The 18,070-nt window shown below is 52.0% G+C and overlaps 4 protein-coding genes across 4 annotated transcripts; all 4 read left to right on the top strand.

The window, feature by feature from the left end:
• The first annotated feature begins 858 nt into the window (after nucleotides 1-858).
• Nucleotides 859-2,792, top strand: V8C40DRAFT_139660 (velvet factor-domain-containing protein). The gene has a single exon (XM_083211179.1). The coding sequence runs from the start codon at nucleotides 996-998 to the stop codon at nucleotides 2,373-2,375; it is 1,380 nt and encodes a 459-aa protein (XP_083076945.1). The 5' UTR covers nucleotides 859-995; the 3' UTR covers nucleotides 2,376-2,792.
• Nucleotides 2,793-4,113: 1,321 nt separating this feature from the next.
• V8C40DRAFT_139616 (carbohydrate esterase family 9 protein) lies at nucleotides 4,114-7,568 on the top strand. The gene is made up of 4 exons (XM_083211178.1): nucleotides 4,114-6,788; nucleotides 6,855-6,938; nucleotides 6,998-7,169; nucleotides 7,239-7,568. Exons 1-4 carry the CDS (start codon nucleotides 4,314-4,316, stop codon nucleotides 7,514-7,516), a joined length of 3,009 nt encoding a protein of 1,002 aa, XP_083076946.1. The 5' UTR covers nucleotides 4,114-4,313; the 3' UTR covers nucleotides 7,517-7,568.
• A 5,300-nt stretch (nucleotides 7,569-12,868) lies between these two features.
• Nucleotides 12,869-15,476, top strand: V8C40DRAFT_235355 (DUF1996 and WSC domain-containing protein). The gene is made up of 2 exons (XM_083213839.1): nucleotides 12,869-14,524; nucleotides 14,729-15,476. The coding sequence occupies exons 1-2, from the start codon at nucleotides 13,315-13,317 to the stop codon at nucleotides 15,142-15,144; spliced, it is 1,626 nt and encodes a 541-aa protein (XP_083076947.1). The 5' UTR covers nucleotides 12,869-13,314; the 3' UTR covers nucleotides 15,145-15,476.
• A 326-nt stretch (nucleotides 15,477-15,802) lies between these two features.
• On the top strand, nucleotides 15,803-17,851 carry V8C40DRAFT_235356 (rRNA (cytosine-C5-)-methyltransferase RCM1). The gene is made up of 2 exons (XM_083213840.1): nucleotides 15,803-16,073; nucleotides 16,180-17,851. The coding sequence occupies exons 1-2, from the start codon at nucleotides 15,873-15,875 to the stop codon at nucleotides 17,791-17,793; spliced, it is 1,815 nt and encodes a 604-aa protein (XP_083076948.1). The 5' UTR covers nucleotides 15,803-15,872; the 3' UTR covers nucleotides 17,794-17,851.
• The last annotated feature ends 219 nt before the right edge of the window (nucleotides 17,852-18,070 follow it).

The following is an 18,070-nucleotide window of genomic DNA, read 5'->3' on the forward strand; positions in this document are numbered from 1 at the left end:
CCGTCCTATTCTTGGCTTGCCTCTGTTCTTCCTTTGGAACTGGCTAAATAACCAGCGAATCTGCATTACCGAGAGACTAAGCTGCCGTCTCGCGTCACACCCACCCTCTTTTTGCTCTTTCAATCATCAAGGCTGGGGCTTGTTTGCTCTCCTACTTCGTACTTCCTTTGGTACTACTAATGCCACCAGGCTGAGCAGATGATTAGCCATTATCTGTTCTCAGCGTCCACTTGCTTGCTTTGTCTCGACGGCCTTAGATGCGACCCTGCTTAGTATACATAACCATTTACCCATAGGTCTCTGCCTAGCCAGTTGCTCCATACGACCGGCAGCCGCTTTTCTTCTAATCGCCGGGGTGGTGTGTCCTGTGTCTCACAAGGGACGGCAGGCTCATCGAAAGCTTGCATCGTAAGTATGCACATGTGTATTTCTCCCTCTACCGCCCCCCTACTTGAGCTTCTGCTCCGGCCTCTCTCGAGCGGGTGATTCGACTGAGCGGTGCTCGTCTACCGCCCATCGCGCCGTGCAACCTCCAAGGCTGCGTCCAAGTTGCTTCAGACGACGTACGAGTACAAGTAAGCAATCCAATACCGAATTGCACTTGTCCCGGTTCCCGAATCTGCAGTAGCTTCTGTATACACACACTCCTCTTTGCCGCCCCGCATCAGCGCACACATCATCTCCTCCACCCACGCCAGCAAAGATCTTGGTTGCAGGCATGCAGCTTCCAGTTCCCTCTACCTGGTTCAAGAACTCCTCCCGATTGAGCCCTGGAATGGGGGTCTAGGAGATCTCTGACCAAGACGGCATTGGCTCGTTTGCGCGTCTCGCTCCAGAGCAAGGGTGCGCCGCCTGGCCTTAATATACCTACTACCAAGACTACCATCTTTAGCTGCCGACATTGCACTACTACCTACTCGTATTTGCCTGATCCCGTCTACCCCCATTGCACCCTTTCTTCCCTCCCGTGTGCTTGTCCTAGGGCAAAACTGATTATGTCTTCGGCTCCAGGGCGCGGCCAAGACGACCTGTCAAGGCATCACAACTCATCTCCAGCACCTTCTGGCTTCGCATTTGAGATAGACCCCAGGAACTCTACGAGAGTAGAACATATGCCTCGTACACCAGACAACATCGCCATGGATCGCTATTCCGCCAACCCCGCCATGGGAATGCAGCGATTGCCACCTCCGCAAGGCCTACTCGCTGGAGCGCCCAGCGGACCAGACACTTTCCGGCCATCTCCTCAGGATCCTCATTCATATTTTCACTCTCAGCCTTATCCTCACAACAGCGCCGGCCCTGCGATCTCGTCACCTCTAATGTCTCCCTCACACATGCCTTTTGCCGGCGCCATCCCTCCTCAGCCCTATCCTGCCCGCCATATGACCGGGCAAGGCCAACCACCTCAGATATATCCACCTGGGAGGCCGGATAACACGATTGATACGCGATTGCCACAGTTTCCCCCGAGCATGAACCACATGAACCGCCAAACGCCACCGCCACGACCATACCAACACCCTGAGGCCGGCGGCCCACCACTTTATGTTGCGAGACACGAGCAGGATACTCCCATGGCAGAGTCGCCGTATGAGCCAGAGATGGCAAGGCCTGCAGGTCGATTGCCATCTCACGCTTCAGAGATTTCAGTGCCCCCAGCGGCTCGAGTTCCAAATCTACTGGGTGCTAATAGGGCTCAATTCTTGAGCGACATCAGCTTCGAGCTCAAGATGCGCCAACAGCCAAACGCAGCACGAGCTTGTGGATTTGGCGATAGAGATCGAAGAGTTATTGACCCGCCTCCGATTGTGGAGCTCGTGGTCAGAAACCCGAATTTCACGCAAGAGGAAATCAGAGTCTACCTGAGGTACGAGAGCTATGTCATGAGCTGCGCCATATTCGACGAATCAGGGGAGCGGGATTCTTCCTACATGCCAGAAGAGTATCAGCATCAACGACGTCTGATGGGCTCTCTGGTCTCAACACCATTCGTGGGACAGGACGAGAACGGGCAGGAGGGCTGCTTCTTTTGCTTCTCCGATCTTTCATGTCGCACGCCAGGCTCGTTTCGATTAAAATTCACGTTAATGATGATAGACCCAAGCCGGGCTGGGGCGGTTAAGCACTTTCCCATTCTAGCGGAGATCAAGAGCGAGCCCTTCAAGGTGTACAGCGCCAAAGAATTTCCTGGCATGGTGGCCAGCAGCAGTCTAGCCAAGCGTCTGAAAGAGCAGGGATGTATAATTTCAATCAAGAAGGGAAATGATAGAGGACGAGGCTCTAGGATAAACGACGATGGCTCCGACAACGATGACGATGACGATGGAGATGCATCGCAAGGCCCAAGGAGGAGACGGCCGACGCGAAACTAAATCTGGCTCGAACACAAGTGTACACACCAGAGGACCAAGGGAACACCGGCATAGAAATTCATATGAGCATCAGAAATGCACTCATTACGTATCGCCAAGGAAAGACGGTGGGGGAAAAGAATAAAAAGGGAGGTAGGCCATCCCGGCAAGCATTGGATGATTGGGCAAATGGTCATGTTCTTTATTAGCTTGGTGTTTGGCTTTGACCACGGCGCTGTTTTTGGCTGCCAGTTGGAGTTTTTCTGGCTCGCAATGGCTGCGGCCACTGGCCCAGCACATTACATGTAGTTTTGGGAACAGAGGGGTTCAGCAGGAGGCCAGGATAATGCCTCTCGGGACGTCCCCCAGCGATGTTGATAGACACCATTCCATTATAATTCCGTTGAGGATACATATTTCCGTATTTTGATTCTTCTCCCCAACCCCGCCCTGCCTCATGCGGCTGTTCTGCAGCAGCTGATGGAAGTTATTATACAGGTACTGACTACGAGGCGTACAGTACGAGCAGCCAGTCAGCCATACAGAGCATCACGGAGGCTGCTCCGGGGTGTACACCTCATCGGATAAGCACAGGGACAGGCAGCCGTCTCAGCTGCATGGGCTGCACCAATGGCAGCAGAGGCTCGATGAGGGGGCAGAGGGCGTCTTCTGATTGCAAGACGGCGATTGCCAGCGACCCTTGCTCTCGGTTGCGAAGATCAAACAAGAGGTACTCGTACTTTGTGCTAACTTGCATGTGTACTCCGTACTAACAAGGAGGATTAGATTAGTATAGACTGGCCTCCTCCCTGCACGAATTGGGAAGCAATGCATAAAAAAAAGCTACAGTACATGCACCCTGCACACTCGGCGCGGCAGCTCTGGACATGCTTTTACAGATTATGTCCAGACAGGAAATCTGCAAGGTCCTTCATGCCGTGTAATATGCGCTGCAAGATACTGCCTTACTGGGCAATGTCTGTGAGCATGTGGTTCGCTTCGCACTGCAGGTACTTTTTTTTTTTCGCCAGAGAATTGAACGGTTGGACCGAGTTCCGCCAAGCGTCGGCACGGGCCGGGCAGTGGCACAGTAGTACCTTTGCGTTGCCTGTATTGGGAACCAACAGCAGATGAGAGGGCGGTTCGCGGTGACTTGACTGGTCGCCTGCATGGGCGGAGGGCAGGCGGCTAGTTCCCAGGGCCTCTACGACACGTCGATTCTGCATCCAAAACCGTACTCGGTAACGGCTGTGTTGGATTGATGTTGTTTTGGTCGAATTCGGAGCATCCAGGGGCTTGGAGTGGCTGTACTGCAGCCGGAGCCGTCAATAGCTCTACTACCTTACTTACCTGATGTACAGGTAAGCTCAAGCTGTACAGTAGCCTCACAAAGTAAGGTGCATTTGGTGCTTACTTGCTGCACAGTGAGTGCATGCCACATGCGTTGGAACGAACAGGGCAAACAATCAATGGAACAGCAGCTCGCTTCTCGCCGCCCCCCGCAAACGCCACGGGAAGCGGAACAGCCTGAGAGGTGCACTACTGACAGCCACTCCATGCCAACTTGGCAGTAGATGGACTCGCCAACTTCGTACCGCCCGCCAAAAGGCCCTGCTAGGGCACCCAGTAGTGCGCGACGGGAGCAGAAAGCAGCCTGGTGTTGAGGGGGAAGTGCCGCTGTTTACATGTACTTACTGTACAGCGCAGTACATGTAGGTACGTGTACCCATGTTGGCGTCATTCGCGTGGCAGCTTACGCACTTACGCACATCTCACAACAACGTATTGCCCTGGATGTACGTCTGTTATCGATTCAACCAGATAAGCAATTGAAGACCTCGGCAGGCTATTTGTTTCGACACGGCCGCCACACTGTTTTCTGTCTCACATTGGACGTGTCTCAACCGTGCATGACGCTTGTAATATCTGGTTCATACACCACGCCTATCATATCATCGCATGGACGAGTCGGCAGAGAAGAGGCGGCTGCTGCGGCCTGCGTCTCCAAGCGGAGATTCACGCTCGCCGCAGCCTCCGCCATATGAGGTCCCAGCCTATCCCAGGAGACCGCGCCATCGCCGGCTGTTTGCGCGGAGCATCTTGTCCATCAGGACGGGCTTGAGCGTTGTGGTTGCTGCATCCGTGTTATGGCTGTGCTTTGCCGTTGATCGCCAGTACCGAACCCAGCAGCCCCATGACGGGAGAGCGTCGTCGAAGCTGTTGCAGCGCTTTGAGGAGTCGCTGGCACAATGCCAGGGGCTGGGAAAGGTCCCTGGTAGGCCTTCGCCTGGTTCTCGACAGAGCAACCCGCGATGGTCGCCGACCAATGGCCAAATCGGGACGACTGTGTTGAGAAACGCAACCCTGTTCGACGGTGAGGCTTTCGTTCCCGGCGCAGTGGACATTGTCTTTTCCAAGGGTCTCATTGAAGCCATCCACAAGACGTCAGACAACAAGGCGATTGTAGGCGACAACGTCGTCGAGTACAACGTCCACGGCCGATATGTCACCCCCGGCCTGGTGGACATGCATTCGCATCACTACCTTGGGACATGGCCCGGGACCGCATCAACTGATGACGGCAATGAAGTGCACCCGGACACTAAAGCATTCACCCCAGCGGTGCGTGTGATCGATGCCTTGAAAGCTTACGATGAAGGCGCCACGTTGATTTTATCGGGCGGTGTCACATCTTCACTCATCATTCCCGGCTCGGCAAATCTCATTGCTGGTGAGGGTATGCCTGTAAAGAACTCGCTCTATTCTGGAGAACATGCCGAGCCCGTCGTTGAAGATTTGCATCTCGAGAGAGGTGTGCCTGTAAGCAAACGCCGCCGGTACATGAAGTTTGCGTTTGGCGAAAACCCAAAGGGTACATGGGGCTACACTCGGCTCGGTAACGCCTGGCACTTGCGAGAGCATCTGCAAAAGGCCAAGGAGTTGAAAGAAAAACAGGACGACTACTGCTCTGCCATCCTGGAGAGCCGTCACTGGCATGATGGCCTCAAAGCAAGCTTTATTCACCACCACGGAAAGTTTCCATTCCAGCTAGACCTCGAATCAACAGTCGCCATTCTTCGGGGACAAGTCATTGTGCAGAACCACAACTATGAGCCGGAAGACTTGGAGACTATGCTTCGGATAAGCCACGAGTTTGGGTACAGGGTCTCGGGATTCCACCACGCTACCGAGGCCTGGCAAGTGCCAAACTTGCTCAAGGAGCAGGGAGACAACGTCACTGTTGCCATCTTTGCAGAATTCAGTCTGTACAAGCAAGAGGCGTATTCGCCGAGCCTGTATGCAGGGCACATTCTCGATAAGAATGGTATTCCTGTGGCTTACAAGTCTGACCACGTCATTGGCCTAACAAGTGCCAAGTATTTGGCCTCTCAAGCAGCCATTGGGTATGCCTTCAAGCTTCCGGAAGAAAGGGCGCTTCAGTCAATCACCTCCATTCCAGCAAAGGCAATTGATCTTGATTTCCGTGTTGGATACTGTAAGCCTGGCTTCGACGCAGACATTGTGGTGTGGGACTCGCACCCTCTATCAATTGGCGCGACGCCTCTGCAGGTCTTCGTCGATGGTCAAGCCCAACTTGATGAGTCTCAGGTCAAGCAGAGCATGGACATGACATTTACGGCAGCTCGTACTGGAGACGAAAATGACTCTAGTAAGCCACAGATGCGGTATGAGATCTCGGACGAGCAGAGAGAATCGACGTGTTCTCAAGCCTACGAGGCAGGCCAGAGCTTCGTCATTGATGGTGTTGAGAAGGCCTTTGTTGACAACTACCCAGAGCTAGCAGTCTCGCTGGCACAAGCTAACGATGAGCCTCTCAAGCTCATTGTTGAAGACGGAGAGATTTCGTGTTTCGGTTCAGCTGGTACATGCGCAGAAGCAAGAAGCAAGCTCGAGCAAAATGGAAAGAAGGTTCTTCACCTATCTCTACAAAATGGCCATGTCTTGCCAGGATTGACGGCCGTCACTCGAGCGCTGGGAATGAGCGAGATTGCCATGCTGGACAGCACTGGTGACGGCCAAGCGGCAAACCAGAAAATCGGAGATCCCGAGAGCCTGGTTTATGCGAAATACGGCCTTTGGCTTGACGGGAAGTCGTTTGCGAGGGCCCGTCTCGGCGGTGTCACCCGAGCAATCTCGCTCCCGCTGGCAGATGCGTCCGGCTTCGTCCAGGGCGTCAGCGTAGAGTTTCTCACCAGCGGCAAGAAGAGCCTTACGGACGGAGGTATCGTTCAGGGTGATGTGGCTCTGCATCTGTCTCTGGGTGATGCCACTAAGCAATCGGAGGGCACGGTTAGCAGTGGAATTCACCATCTCCGGAAAATGCTGGAGGATGGGAAAGGGAAACATAACGAGACCCTGTACGGGCGAGTGGCCGCGGGTAAACTGCCACTTGTTGTGCAGAGCAACAACAAGGTGAGAAACTGCTACTTCAACCGTATTCAAAACGAGTGAATATGCTAACACCAGCTGGCTCATTAGTATGACTTATCTCAACTGATCCTCGTCAAGAAAGACTTTCCCGAAACCAATCTCGTGATACTTGGCGGCAAGGAAGCGCCCTATGTAAGCCAACATCTATTCATAACGCTGGGCAATGGCCAGATACTGACACTGTTGATTAGGTGGCCAAAGAGCTCGCTGCTGCCAACATCTCCGTCATTCTGTCAGAAAATCGGCCCGCCCCTGATGTATTCCGCGACAAGGACGCAGTAGTCGGGCCGCCTCTTACTAGAAGCGTGGCCAGTTATCTCAAGGAGGCTGGTGTTACATTTGCTTTGTCCATTTTCGAGACTGGTAAGCAACGCCTCCCTTGTGTCATTCCGCCGCTGAAGCAATTCACCTTCTGACTCACATGTTATATAGCAATGCCAGTAGACTATCGCGTCCACGATCTAGGTCCGGAAGCTGGGTGGGCGGCCAAGTACGCTCACCTGAGCCAGGAAGACACCGTTCGGCTTGTGACTTCGAACGTGGAGTCGATTTTGGGGCTGGAGAAGAGTAGGGATTTGGTGGTGTTTGAGGGCAATCCGCTGAGTTATGGCGCTTCCGTGGCAGTTTCTTTCCATGCGAATGGGGAGACTGGGAAGTTGGAGGTCGCTACTTGCTTTCCTAGGGAGGATGAGCATGCGAGCAGCTTGTAGTAAGGGTGGATTTTTCTTTCTTGAATGTATCTTAATCATATACGCCAGCGATATGCTTGGGAGTATAATAACGAATTGGCAAACGCATACCCTGCAAAGCATCATTATCCCGTGTATAACACAAAACGTAGAAGCTTGTAGGTATTTTCAATAGCAGTTGTTACCCTGGAGAAACATACATGTAGTTTCACGACTTTGGAGATCACAAAAGCTTGTAGTTGGGTGTTTTGAATAGCAGCTTTTACCCTAGAATATTATTTTATACTGGTCTTTCGTAATCCCATGCCGTCTTGGCGTGTTTTCTACAAAAGTAGCTTCATGTGTTATCCAGACATTTCGCATTAGCTAGAGTCAGCCTTGCAGTAATTGGGCTGGCCGGCGAATAATGAAGATACCTTTCAATCGCCGGCAACCCAAAGCCCAAAGAAGCGAGTCCTTAGAAAGCAGGTGCCATCAAAGTAAGCAGTAATAAAACATTTAACATTTAGCTCTTGAACCATCAGAATCGAAGTTGGAAAGATAGGTTCTTCTACGGAGTACTAGTTCCGAAAATTATACGGGCATCTGTACTACTGAGGTAATAGGCAGGAGCTACTATCGTTTTTGGCTCTTATTACTAAGGGTTGCCAAATAAAGAAATCCCAAGATAGGGTATCAGCGGAAACTTTTGGCGAGGTACCTTCCCTTTTCACAACAAGAATAAGGGAGAAGCGGCACTTTGCGTACAGATTTGGCAGGATCGATGGAGATCGATGGAAGGGCCGATCAATGCGTGCTTATTCCTAATTCGTAGAATTTCGCGATTTGCAGCCAAATGGGTCATTAGGTAAGGTCTTAGCGCGGGTGCTTTGTATTGGCATTACGAGTACATGATGCTGGCCCCTGGCTGGTGGGAAGTTAGGTGTAAGAAAAAGAACGAGAAAAAAAAATAGTCGCTGGAGTAGAGTAGTATTTCCACAGGTTCAGTGTTGAATAGGTAGTTACTAGGTAGGTAAGAATGGCTATGCTCGCGAGAAGGTGCTGCGTCCTTCCTATTCCATAGGAGAGATGCAACGGGTGGAGAGGGTGCAGAGGGTGTAAAGATGGAGCGATGGCTCCGAAGGCTTCAATTCTTTGCGATAGTGGCATCATTTCTGTTCTCGAGAGGTGAGAATGGCGAAGTGTCTCTGTTGGTGAGACGACATCGACCTACCTATTATGTAGTGGAGGCTATGGTGTTGGTTCAAGTAATTCGATCATTCATTTCAGCATCACTAGCCGTTTCATCAGCAGCTCAGCTATCAATAGCGCAGCTACGAATGTACGAGTATGAGAGTTTGTCACTCTATTCGCCTTTCGTCTGCTGCAACAATATGATGCTGCTCTGTTGCGGTGTTGTTCCAAGAGTGTCGTATCTGCCTTTTAATACAGCCACCAGCCTCCCGTTTGCTCTCTGTAGACCCCAAAAGATGAACCCAGAACGCACGTGTGGGTTATTGGCGCCAAGTCCGGCGGCTAGCCGGCAAGGGAGCTCGTGCGTGGCCCCATATCTCGTCAATATCCGCCATGAGAGGTTGACATTCTCACCTGATTCTAAGACCAGGGGAAGAGGGGATAGTAAATGAAAAGATGACTGGGGAGGGGGGCCAACACTCACGAGCCCCCCGACCCTTACTAATGGTGTCCAGTAATAACACCGTGCCCATCTGTATAGTGGTCGTATATGCTTTAGTACGGATATCAAATACCCGAATGGAATGAAATGGAAGGCTAGCCTAGCTCTGGCCTTTGAGTTGGGAGTAGAGTAACACAGCAGATACTAGTTTGTACACCGCTTCGGTTGGTTTACCCCTCTCTTTTCATTTGAACTCGGTTTGATAGGGTCTAGATGGACAATGCGGCAATCTTTCCGATACTGTTGGCTGGTACACAACAGACGGTGCGGTCGTTGAGTGCGAGGGGACGAATCAGCAATCGATTAGAGTTCCGTCTTGTGGAGGGCGATAGACTTTTGTTCCTGCATTTGTCACTCGTAGTATATTACTCGTAGATATTGCTTTTTAATGGTTCACAACAATGGGTCAAACTGAACTTCTTAGCATATTGAATATTTCTCCTCAAATCCCACCAATAAGCACTTTGCAAGTGGACTGTCTGAATCGTATATCAGCACGCATAAGCCGCTGATATACATAGCTAGACGAGCAGTTTATCTCGTCCACGACACAATATGACGCGGAATAGACTCGATTGTTGATTGCTTACCCTACAAGCCTTCTCCATCTGCTTGGCGCTTTACAGTTGCCGTTATGCTCGTATGCTTAATCCATCACCGTCTTACAGATTTGTCGTTAACTTTTGCCGCCAAGGCCCTATTGCCTGATAGCCTCCAAGGGATACGTACCCCGTCAGCAGCGCCCGAGCCTGGCATTCGGCCGAAAGCAGTAAGAGGCGGCCAGGGCAGCCAATCGGCTAAGGCGTTGCGGTCACCAGCGCTAGTGCGTTTCAGAGGTATGAAGTTCCACTGGGGCTAGCTGGTTCTGTGTAGATGGAGTCAGGCACAGCAGCAAAAGGAGTAGCCCAGGAACGGAAGACGGAATACAGTAAACAGAGAGGCAAAAAAGAATAAGGAGTGGAGGGGTTAGACTATGCTAGAGTACGGAGCTGTGGATGCAGCTAGCAGTATCAAGAAGAGGCAAACAAGTCAAGTACAGGCCCCATTGCTCCGGGCTCCGTGTCAGTTGGCTAGCATCATCAGGAGGCCTTGAGAGTCGCCGCGACTGAATGACAGCGACCGGGGAAGGGAAAATGGACGAGATGGGGCGTGGGAAATAGGGGAAGAAGCATGGCTCTGTGAGCAAACACGAGTAAACAGAAATAAACAAAACGAAAACACAGCTGTTGGGCAGCACAGATTTGTGCCAGCAATAGTCCGCAAAATTCCACGCCTCCGCGTTTCCGATATAGACCCCTTGTATACGGAGCGTATTGGCCACAGCGAGGGCATCCCGGTACGGAGTCGGCCTCGGGGCATCTCGCCTTTGGATATCCACATGGGGGCGCTCGTCTACTTTGATCACAGATGGCTACATGCGCGCACGGCCGGACTGCCCAAGGTTTTACAATGGCTGCTAGCACCAGGCTATACTCGCGCCACGTCTCCCGGAAGCACGGCCGAGGCTTTTCTCTTGGCTTTCCTCCTCTTGGGAGGCTGCCCTAGCCGCGCCCCTAAAGTTGGACGAAATGTCAGGCTCGGAACGAACATACGGGGTAAAAGAAGCAATGTGATGGGTGACGCAGGGCCCACAGAGGCTCGGTCCAGGCCACCACTTGTAAGTTGTCGCTATGGGCCAGGGATGGATTCGGTTATCACCACCGATGGGCCGTCATTTTTTTGTTCGATTCCATCGATCCGTAATTTCAGCAGAATCAGTTGACCTGGCTTGAGTGACATCTTCGACTTCTAGAAGCCGTGGACCGGTGAGTGATTACTTTGTACGTGTATGGGGGGAAGACCCCATTCTATAGATTGAGACTAGGTAGGAATTGATAAACATGGCCGACACCAAAAGGGCTGTCCAAGAGGGGAAGAGAAGAGACGATTAAAACAGAAACAAAAAGGGGGGTAACTGGCAAACGGCAAACTCTTTCCTGGTCAGCTTGGTAGATGCAGCTGAAAACAAAACAATGGGCTTTCTGATATATGCAAGGAGGCCAACATGGCTGACGTAGAGTTTCCTTTTTCTGCAGCCACGCCAATAGTTTGGCTGCAGCAAACAACACAGCTGAGCACACAAAACAAAAAGATAACCATAGTAACCCCTCCATAAAAAAAGTTAAAATAATTGAACATGCACACAAAAAAAAGCAAGGATAATAAAAAAGGACGAGTAGGATAACACTGCATGCGATAGCGCTCTGGGCGGCAAATCGAGTGGCCAGTCAGATGGCCCGGCGCATTCGGATCCCGGTCCAGCAAACAGGAAAAGATTGGTGTTTCAGATCTGCACATTAGCGCCCAGCCACGCAGGAAACGTGGCCGTCAAAACCAGAGACATTTCGATTCCGAGCCAGTGGGCGTCTAAGTGGAGAGCTTTTTCTGGGTTTTGGGCGAAAGGGCGAGCGAGGCGCCGGCCGAACTGCCACCTGAGATGCCAATTTTAACGTGCAACGGCTAGTCTGGAGTAGATGACAGTTTTGGCGAGCGTTGGGGGCCTGGATGACAGGTTGTTAGACTGGAGTGACATTTTATCAAGGGGGACAAAGCACAGGCGCCCGGCGGGATGAGATGGCCTCGTACGAGTAATCCATTCGACGATGCTGGCACTATCTGCATATGTCATGCAGTCTGGTCACATAAACCCTTTCATATTCGAGGAGAGGCATATTTTCCTTGCGGGCTTGAAACGTGAAACACTTTGGCTGGCCCCCGCCTGTGCCGAATGCCCAATCACGTCTGACGGAGGAGGCTCTGAGCCCTTATGCAGGTACAGAGTAAGAGCCGCGTGTTAGCTCATTAGACGGAGTTTATGATGGGGCCCTCCAGCTCTTCTCGGTCTGTCTGGATTTAGTACTTGCCACATTGTGTCTGGCTTCTGCTTACTGGGCTGAACAGGTACTGGGTACTCTGTACGCACTCGTACAAGTGAATGCATCTACCTATCTGGGCTTGATGTGATGGTGTGATGACTGGAGGAACCCGTTTGTTTCTTTGTTTCAATGTACGAGTAAGTCTGCCTTGTACTTGCGGAATGTTCCAGTCCATGTACAGCTTGTGTAACTCCATAGGACTTTTTGCTTGTGCGCTCGCCCCCAGTCTCAGCCATCTTGCATGTCCTTGTGATACCTGTGCTGTACATTCTTTGTCCTTGAACAAACTTGGCACCGTCCAGCTTACTCGTATCTTCTCCTCGCCCATGCGCGGCCTCGAAGCACACGATTCATTCATGGTTGTCTGGACTGTTTGGAAGAATGAACAGAACAGAGCCAAAAACAGTTGTCCCCTGTATGTACCTATGCCTGTGCCTGCTTACAGGTATTTGCCATCGTGCAGGCTAGGCCCTATACGAAATATGGCCGTGATTTCTTTTAATCTATTTCTCATTGCCTACGGATCCCAGCCTGGCCAGCTTTGGAACGGCCTTCCCCCTTCGCCGGGCTTCTACGATATTGTCCAGGATCTTGAGCTTTACGACTTGGTGCGCTGCCAGTGGGATGCCGGCTGCTGGCGCCAGGGGCTCGACAGGGGACAAGGGCCTCTGAAGGCGCAAATCCCCGGTTAGGCGCAGTGCTGTGCATCCACCACAATGCTTGGCCTGAGATGGCAATTCAATTCTTAGCAGCCCAGGCCCTTGTTCCTTGTTCGCAGGGCCAGAAACAGGAACTCCTTCGGCCCCACTGCGTATAATCGTCCCCACGCCCTCAAGATACCCTCACCTCTCACTCTCTCCCCCCTCTCACTTTTTTCCTATATCATCTCCATCGCCGCCGGATCCTTCTCTCGGTTTTTTCTTTCTTTCTTCTCCAGGCCGCTTCTTTCCTACATCTTCAAAGTTGCTGGGCACTTCCTCTCCTTTTAAAGCATTTCCGATACATTTGGCATTCTTCTTTCGCTCTTGTATCATTCCATTCCTTTGTCACGACAGACATTCGACATTCTCTCGTGATTCAAGTATATATACACTCATTCGTTTCCAAGGTGCTCAGGTATCACCGCTGCAACTATTTTCAATCGTCCTAGCGACCCTTGCATAGCTCGTCGAAAGCATTTCCTCGATTTTGATACAGTTTCGTTTTCCTAAAGTCACGGATCTTTCAATATGAAGTTCACCACCACCACCGCGGCCGTTGCCGCCATGGCTGGCATTGCCGCCGCCGCCAAGGACAGCCGAACTTTCGCTGTCCTGCGATTCACCAACAAGGGCTTGGTCACCACTCGTGCTGATCCCATTGTCAACCCTGGTGTTCCCTCTGGACACGTCCACAACGTCCTGGGTGGCAGCAACTTCGGCTTCTCCTCCACCGGTGCCGACCTCGTCAAGTCCAACTGCTCTACTGCTCTCGTCAAGGGTGATTACTCCAACTACTGGTACCCTATCCTCTACTTCCACGACCCCAAGACCGGCGACTTCGAGTACGTCGACGTTTACTACACCAACGTCTACTACTTCTTCGAGGCCACCAACGATGATATCAAGGCCTTCCCCACTGGTCTCCAGATGCTGGCCGGTGACTCCATGTCCCGCACCGTTCCCGCTGCCGGCGGTGGTGACCAGCTCGACCCTTCCAAGGGCCCTATCAACAACGTTCAGTTCACCTGCCCTCGTACCAGCTACAACCCTCCTTCATACCCCGTTGGCTCTGACGGCTCCAAGGCTGGTATGGTCGACCCCAACAACCAGGGCGCTGGTGTTGGTTTCCCCGATGTTACTTGCGATGGCATGTACTCTCCTCTCCGTATGGACCTCCACTTCCCGTCTTGCTACAACCCCGCCGCCGGCCTCACCAACTACAAGGAGAACATGCAGTTCCCTACCGATGCTGGTGACGGCAAGCAGGACTGCCCTCCTGGCTGGATTCACACCCCTCACATCTTCTTTGAGGTCTACTTTGACACTCAGCCCTACCAGGGCCGCTGGACCGAGAACCAGGGAACTCAGCCCTTTGTCCTCTCCAACGGTGATGTTACCGGATACGGTGCCCACGCTGACTTCATGGCCGGTTGGGACGAGGATCTCCTCCAGCACATCATTGACACTTGCGATGCTGGTGACTCTGGTATGGACCAGTGCCCCGGTCTCTTCTACGGCCTGAACAGCGGTGACTGCACCATTGCCCCTCTCGTTAACGAGCAGGTCACTGGCACTCTCACCAAGCTTCCTGGTAACAACCCTCTCAGCGGCTTCAGCTACGGTGCTGCCCCTGCTATGCCCGTTGGTTCCGCTCCCGCTTCTTCCAGCAAGGCTGCTGCTCCTGCTTCCTCTAGCAAGGCTGCCGCTGCCTCCAGCAAGCCCGCCTCTTCTCCCTCCAGTAAGCCCGCCTCTTCTCCCTCCGGCAAGCCCGCCAGCTCCTCCAGCAAGCCTGCCGCCACCAGCAACGTTGTCAACGCCGGCCAGCCCGCCAAGACCATCGAATCTGCCCCTCCTGCTTCTTCTCTCCCCGCTGCCGGTGGCCCTGGTAACGACGCTCAGTGCAGCGCCGCCAATGTCCACACCGTTACTGAGACCATCACAGTCACTGCTGGCACTCCTACCGCCACTTCTGTTCCTTCCAAGGGCAACTCTGCTGCCGCTACCGTCGGTGGATACACCTACGCTGGTTGCTACCAGGACAACATCGGCCGTGTCCTCACCGGCGATATCCTGCCCAACCTTGGCCCCATGACCAACGACAAGTGCGTTGCCAACTGTGTCAGCAAGGGATTCTCCATTGCTGCTACTGAGTACGGTGGCCAGTGCTACTGTGGCAACGACCTCGTTGGCTCTGCCAAGCTCGCCGACAGCCAGTGCAGCATGGCCTGCGAGGGTAACTCCAAGGAGGTCTGCGGTGGAAGCTGGGCCATCAGCGTCTACAGCAAGACCGGCTCTGTCTCCATGAAGGCCGCCAAGCGTGCCGAGCACGTCCACCGCCACCGCAGCCTCCGCCACTAAGTGGTTACTGGCTATTTCGGCGCACTTGGGGATATGATCTGAGTGTTACGGAGTATTTGGTTTGAAGCGTTGCATGGGATTCCGGTGGGTTTATGGTAGCGGGATCTTGGAAAGGTTGGGGTCAGCAGCGGGTATGATATCTGCTGACCTTTGGAGTGATTTGTTGGATACTTCGATTCTTCCGTGTATTTTTTGATGACATAATTTTCTACGATTCTTGGTTTACTATCTGGCAAGTCAGTTAGGGGCCTCCCGCGAGGGAATTTGAAAGCATTTATCAATTGAGGTCTATGAATGACTGGGTCTTATAGAGTCTGAATAAAAGTTTATGAGCAATTCACAAAACAAAAAAAAGTAACGAATTGGTGATTCAGTAGATGATCAATGTAGAAGTTGAAGTTGTGTGCAAAGATCAGGTATTCTGTAGCCGAAGATCATCTTGCCCTAGCACACAGATGGTATTCTGCACATGTATTTTAAATTACTTCCAGTACCTAGGTACTCGTAGTTAATGATGAAGTTTGAAGTCAGGATAAGGCTGGTAGACTAAAAGCGGGTGAGGCGCATGAAGTTGGCCGGCGGCTCAACTACGGCTAATTCGATATTTTACCTTTCTTAGGAAGAACTTCATGTCACATTATTCTCTTCTACCCTTTCACTTTCCCTCTCTCTTCCTTTCCTACACCCTCAATATTTTCTCTCCTTACTAAGAGGGGATTTCTGTAGGAATGTCGCTCTATCATGAGGCTGCGGAGATTTTATCGTCATCAGCAGACGCCAGCGGAAGCTTGAAATCACGAGTGTTTGGCAAGAAGAAAGGCAAATCACCACCTGCGCAGCTGTATGCTCTCGTGCTGGAGAGTGCGAAATGGAGTCTGGTGCTGAAAGAAGTAATTGAAAATGCAGAAATTCTAAAACTGGAGCGAAAGGTAAAGAAAAAAAGGCCTTTTGAACAATCTTTTTGGATCGATCCACGTTGAGTTGAGTAGTGAGTCTGTGGGTGCTAACTTTTTTTCTTTTCTCTTCAATGTGTAGCTTACGCCTACCCTAGCTTTGCTACTGGTACATGATTTATTACTTGCCAAAGGAGGTATCGCACTGCCGCAGAGCCATGGGCTGAGAGCATCGATTGAGCGCCACAGGGCGCGTCTCAGCTCGGAATTTACGAGGGCGAGGGTTAGGAGAAAGGCGCCGACAGTGGACTTTTTGAAGGAACTGGTCGAAAGAGCATCAGCGGGAGAAGAGGCCAATTACCCGAGATGGGTGCGTGTCAACGCTCTCAAAAGTACTGTGGAGGAACAACTGGAGACAACCTTTTCGAAACACACCAGAGCCGAGAGCATTCAAGACATTGTGACCAAGTCAGGCAGACATATCTATATTGACCCCCATGTGCCGAATTTGCTTGCCATTTCTGCAGGGATGGACTTTGCAAAGGTGGAAGCTTATACGTCTGGGAAAATCATCCTACAAGACAAGGCGTCGTGTTTCCCGGCCTATTTGTTGGACCCGCGATCTGAGGACGGAGATGTCATCGATGCTTGTTCTGCGCCGGGGAATAAGACTACGCATCTCGCAGCGATTCTTTACAAGCACCGCCCAGAGTTTGAAGATGCTCCTCAGACAATTTACGCTTTTGAGAAGGATTCAAGAAGAGCCCAGACGCTGGAGAAGATGGTCAAGATTGCTGGGTCGAAGAGCGTCACGCGGATTGGGTTTGGGCAGGACTTTCTTCAAGTGGATCCTACATCCGAAAAGTACAAGGATGTGGGAGCTTTACTGCTGGACCCGAGTTGTTCAGGCAGTGGCATTGTTGGTCGAGACTCAATGCCCGAGTTACATCTCCCAGATCCACCAACAGAGAATCGCGGTGGTAAGGGGAAACCGACCCCGGCTAGCACGAACAAGAAGAAAAGGAGACACGACGAAATTGAAGAGCCCGCACAAAATGTGCTGGTAGACGATGATGGAGTCGAGACCGTGGTGAAGTCAGAGAAAGACTTGGAAGCGCGGTTGGAAGCGCTCTCGTCGTTCCAGCTGACGCTTCTGCTCCACGCATTTCGTTTCCCCCGAGCAAAGAAGATTACTTACTCGACATGCTCAGTTCACTCTCAGGAGAACGAACGAGTTGTCATTAGAGCCCTGTCGTCGGACATTGCAAAAGCCAAGGGATGGCGCATCCTGCGACGAGAAGATCAAGTAAGCGGGCTTCGGGAGTGGCCCGTCAGGGGCGTGGTCGAGGCCGCAGAGGGTGACGAGATTGTCGCGGAGGGTTGCATACGGTCGTATAAGGGGGATAGCCATGGGGTAATGGGCTTCTTTGTTGCCGGCTTCGTGCGGGATTCGGTCGATATGGATTTGGGGGACCAATATGAGGGAGGGGCTTCTGTTGATGTTATTGACGGGGATAGTGGTGAGGGGCCATATCTCCGCGACGACGATGGTCGGATTTTACGGGACGTTGTTGGGATGCCGGTGCTGAAGTCCACGGGGAGACCTGTTTCGCTCCATGGAGCAGATGAAGGAGAGGGAGGTGAAGATGATGATGAAGAGAAAGAAGACGAGGAGGATGAGGAAGATGAGGACGAGGATGACGATGACAGTAATGGCGGAGATGAAGACGAGTGGGGAGGCATTAGTGATGCGTAATTTCGCGCTCAAAGCGTCTGATAATACCAAACTGTATTCCGTTGAGCGCATTGTACCTGGTGACACTGCGAAAGCCGAGTTTCGCCTTACCGTTGAAGGGTCTCGAATGTCTTAGTGCTAACTGCGGTAAATTGGCACTCTGATCATTGCTCAGTCCTATAGAGAACGAGGTTGGCCGGTGAATTGTATTCTTGACGGCGAATTATTATTGCTCATAGATAAGTCTGGACATGAAATGAGTCACTTGACTTGTGATGTTCGAGGCACAGGTATGGCA

This window comes from Trichoderma camerunense (genome assembly GCF_050948025.1).
Source record: "Trichoderma camerunense strain CBS 138272 chromosome Unknown V8C40scaffold_3, whole genome shotgun sequence".
NCBI lineage: Eukaryota > Fungi > Ascomycota > Sordariomycetes > Hypocreales > Hypocreaceae > Trichoderma > Trichoderma camerunense.

Bases quoted from the DNA above. Each gene is read 5' to 3' on its own strand.
- V8C40DRAFT_139616 (XM_083211178.1), top strand. From the start codon at position 4,314: ATGGACGAGTCGGCAGAGAAGAGGCGGCTGCTGCGGCCTGCGTCTCCA. The intron at 6,789-6,854 runs GTGAGAAACTGC...CTGGCTCATTAG, and splicing joins TTGTGCAGAGCAACAACAAG to TATGACTTATCTCAACTGAT. The intron at 7,170-7,238 runs GTAAGCAACGCC...CATGTTATATAG, and splicing joins TTTGTCCATTTTCGAGACTG to CAATGCCAGTAGACTATCGC.
- V8C40DRAFT_139660 (XM_083211179.1), top strand. From the start codon at position 996: ATGTCTTCGGCTCCAGGGCGCGGCCAAGACGACCTGTCAAGGCATCAC.
- V8C40DRAFT_235356 (XM_083213840.1), top strand. From the start codon at position 15,873: ATGTCGCTCTATCATGAGGCTGCGGAGATTTTATCGTCATCAGCAGAC. The intron at 16,074-16,179 runs GTAAAGAAAAAA...TTCAATGTGTAG, and splicing joins TTCTAAAACTGGAGCGAAAG to CTTACGCCTACCCTAGCTTT.
- V8C40DRAFT_235355 (XM_083213839.1), top strand. From the start codon at position 13,315: ATGAAGTTCACCACCACCACCGCGGCCGTTGCCGCCATGGCTGGCATT. The intron at 14,525-14,728 runs GTAAGCCCGCCT...AGACCATCACAG, and splicing joins GCCCGCCTCTTCTCCCTCCA to TCACTGCTGGCACTCCTACC.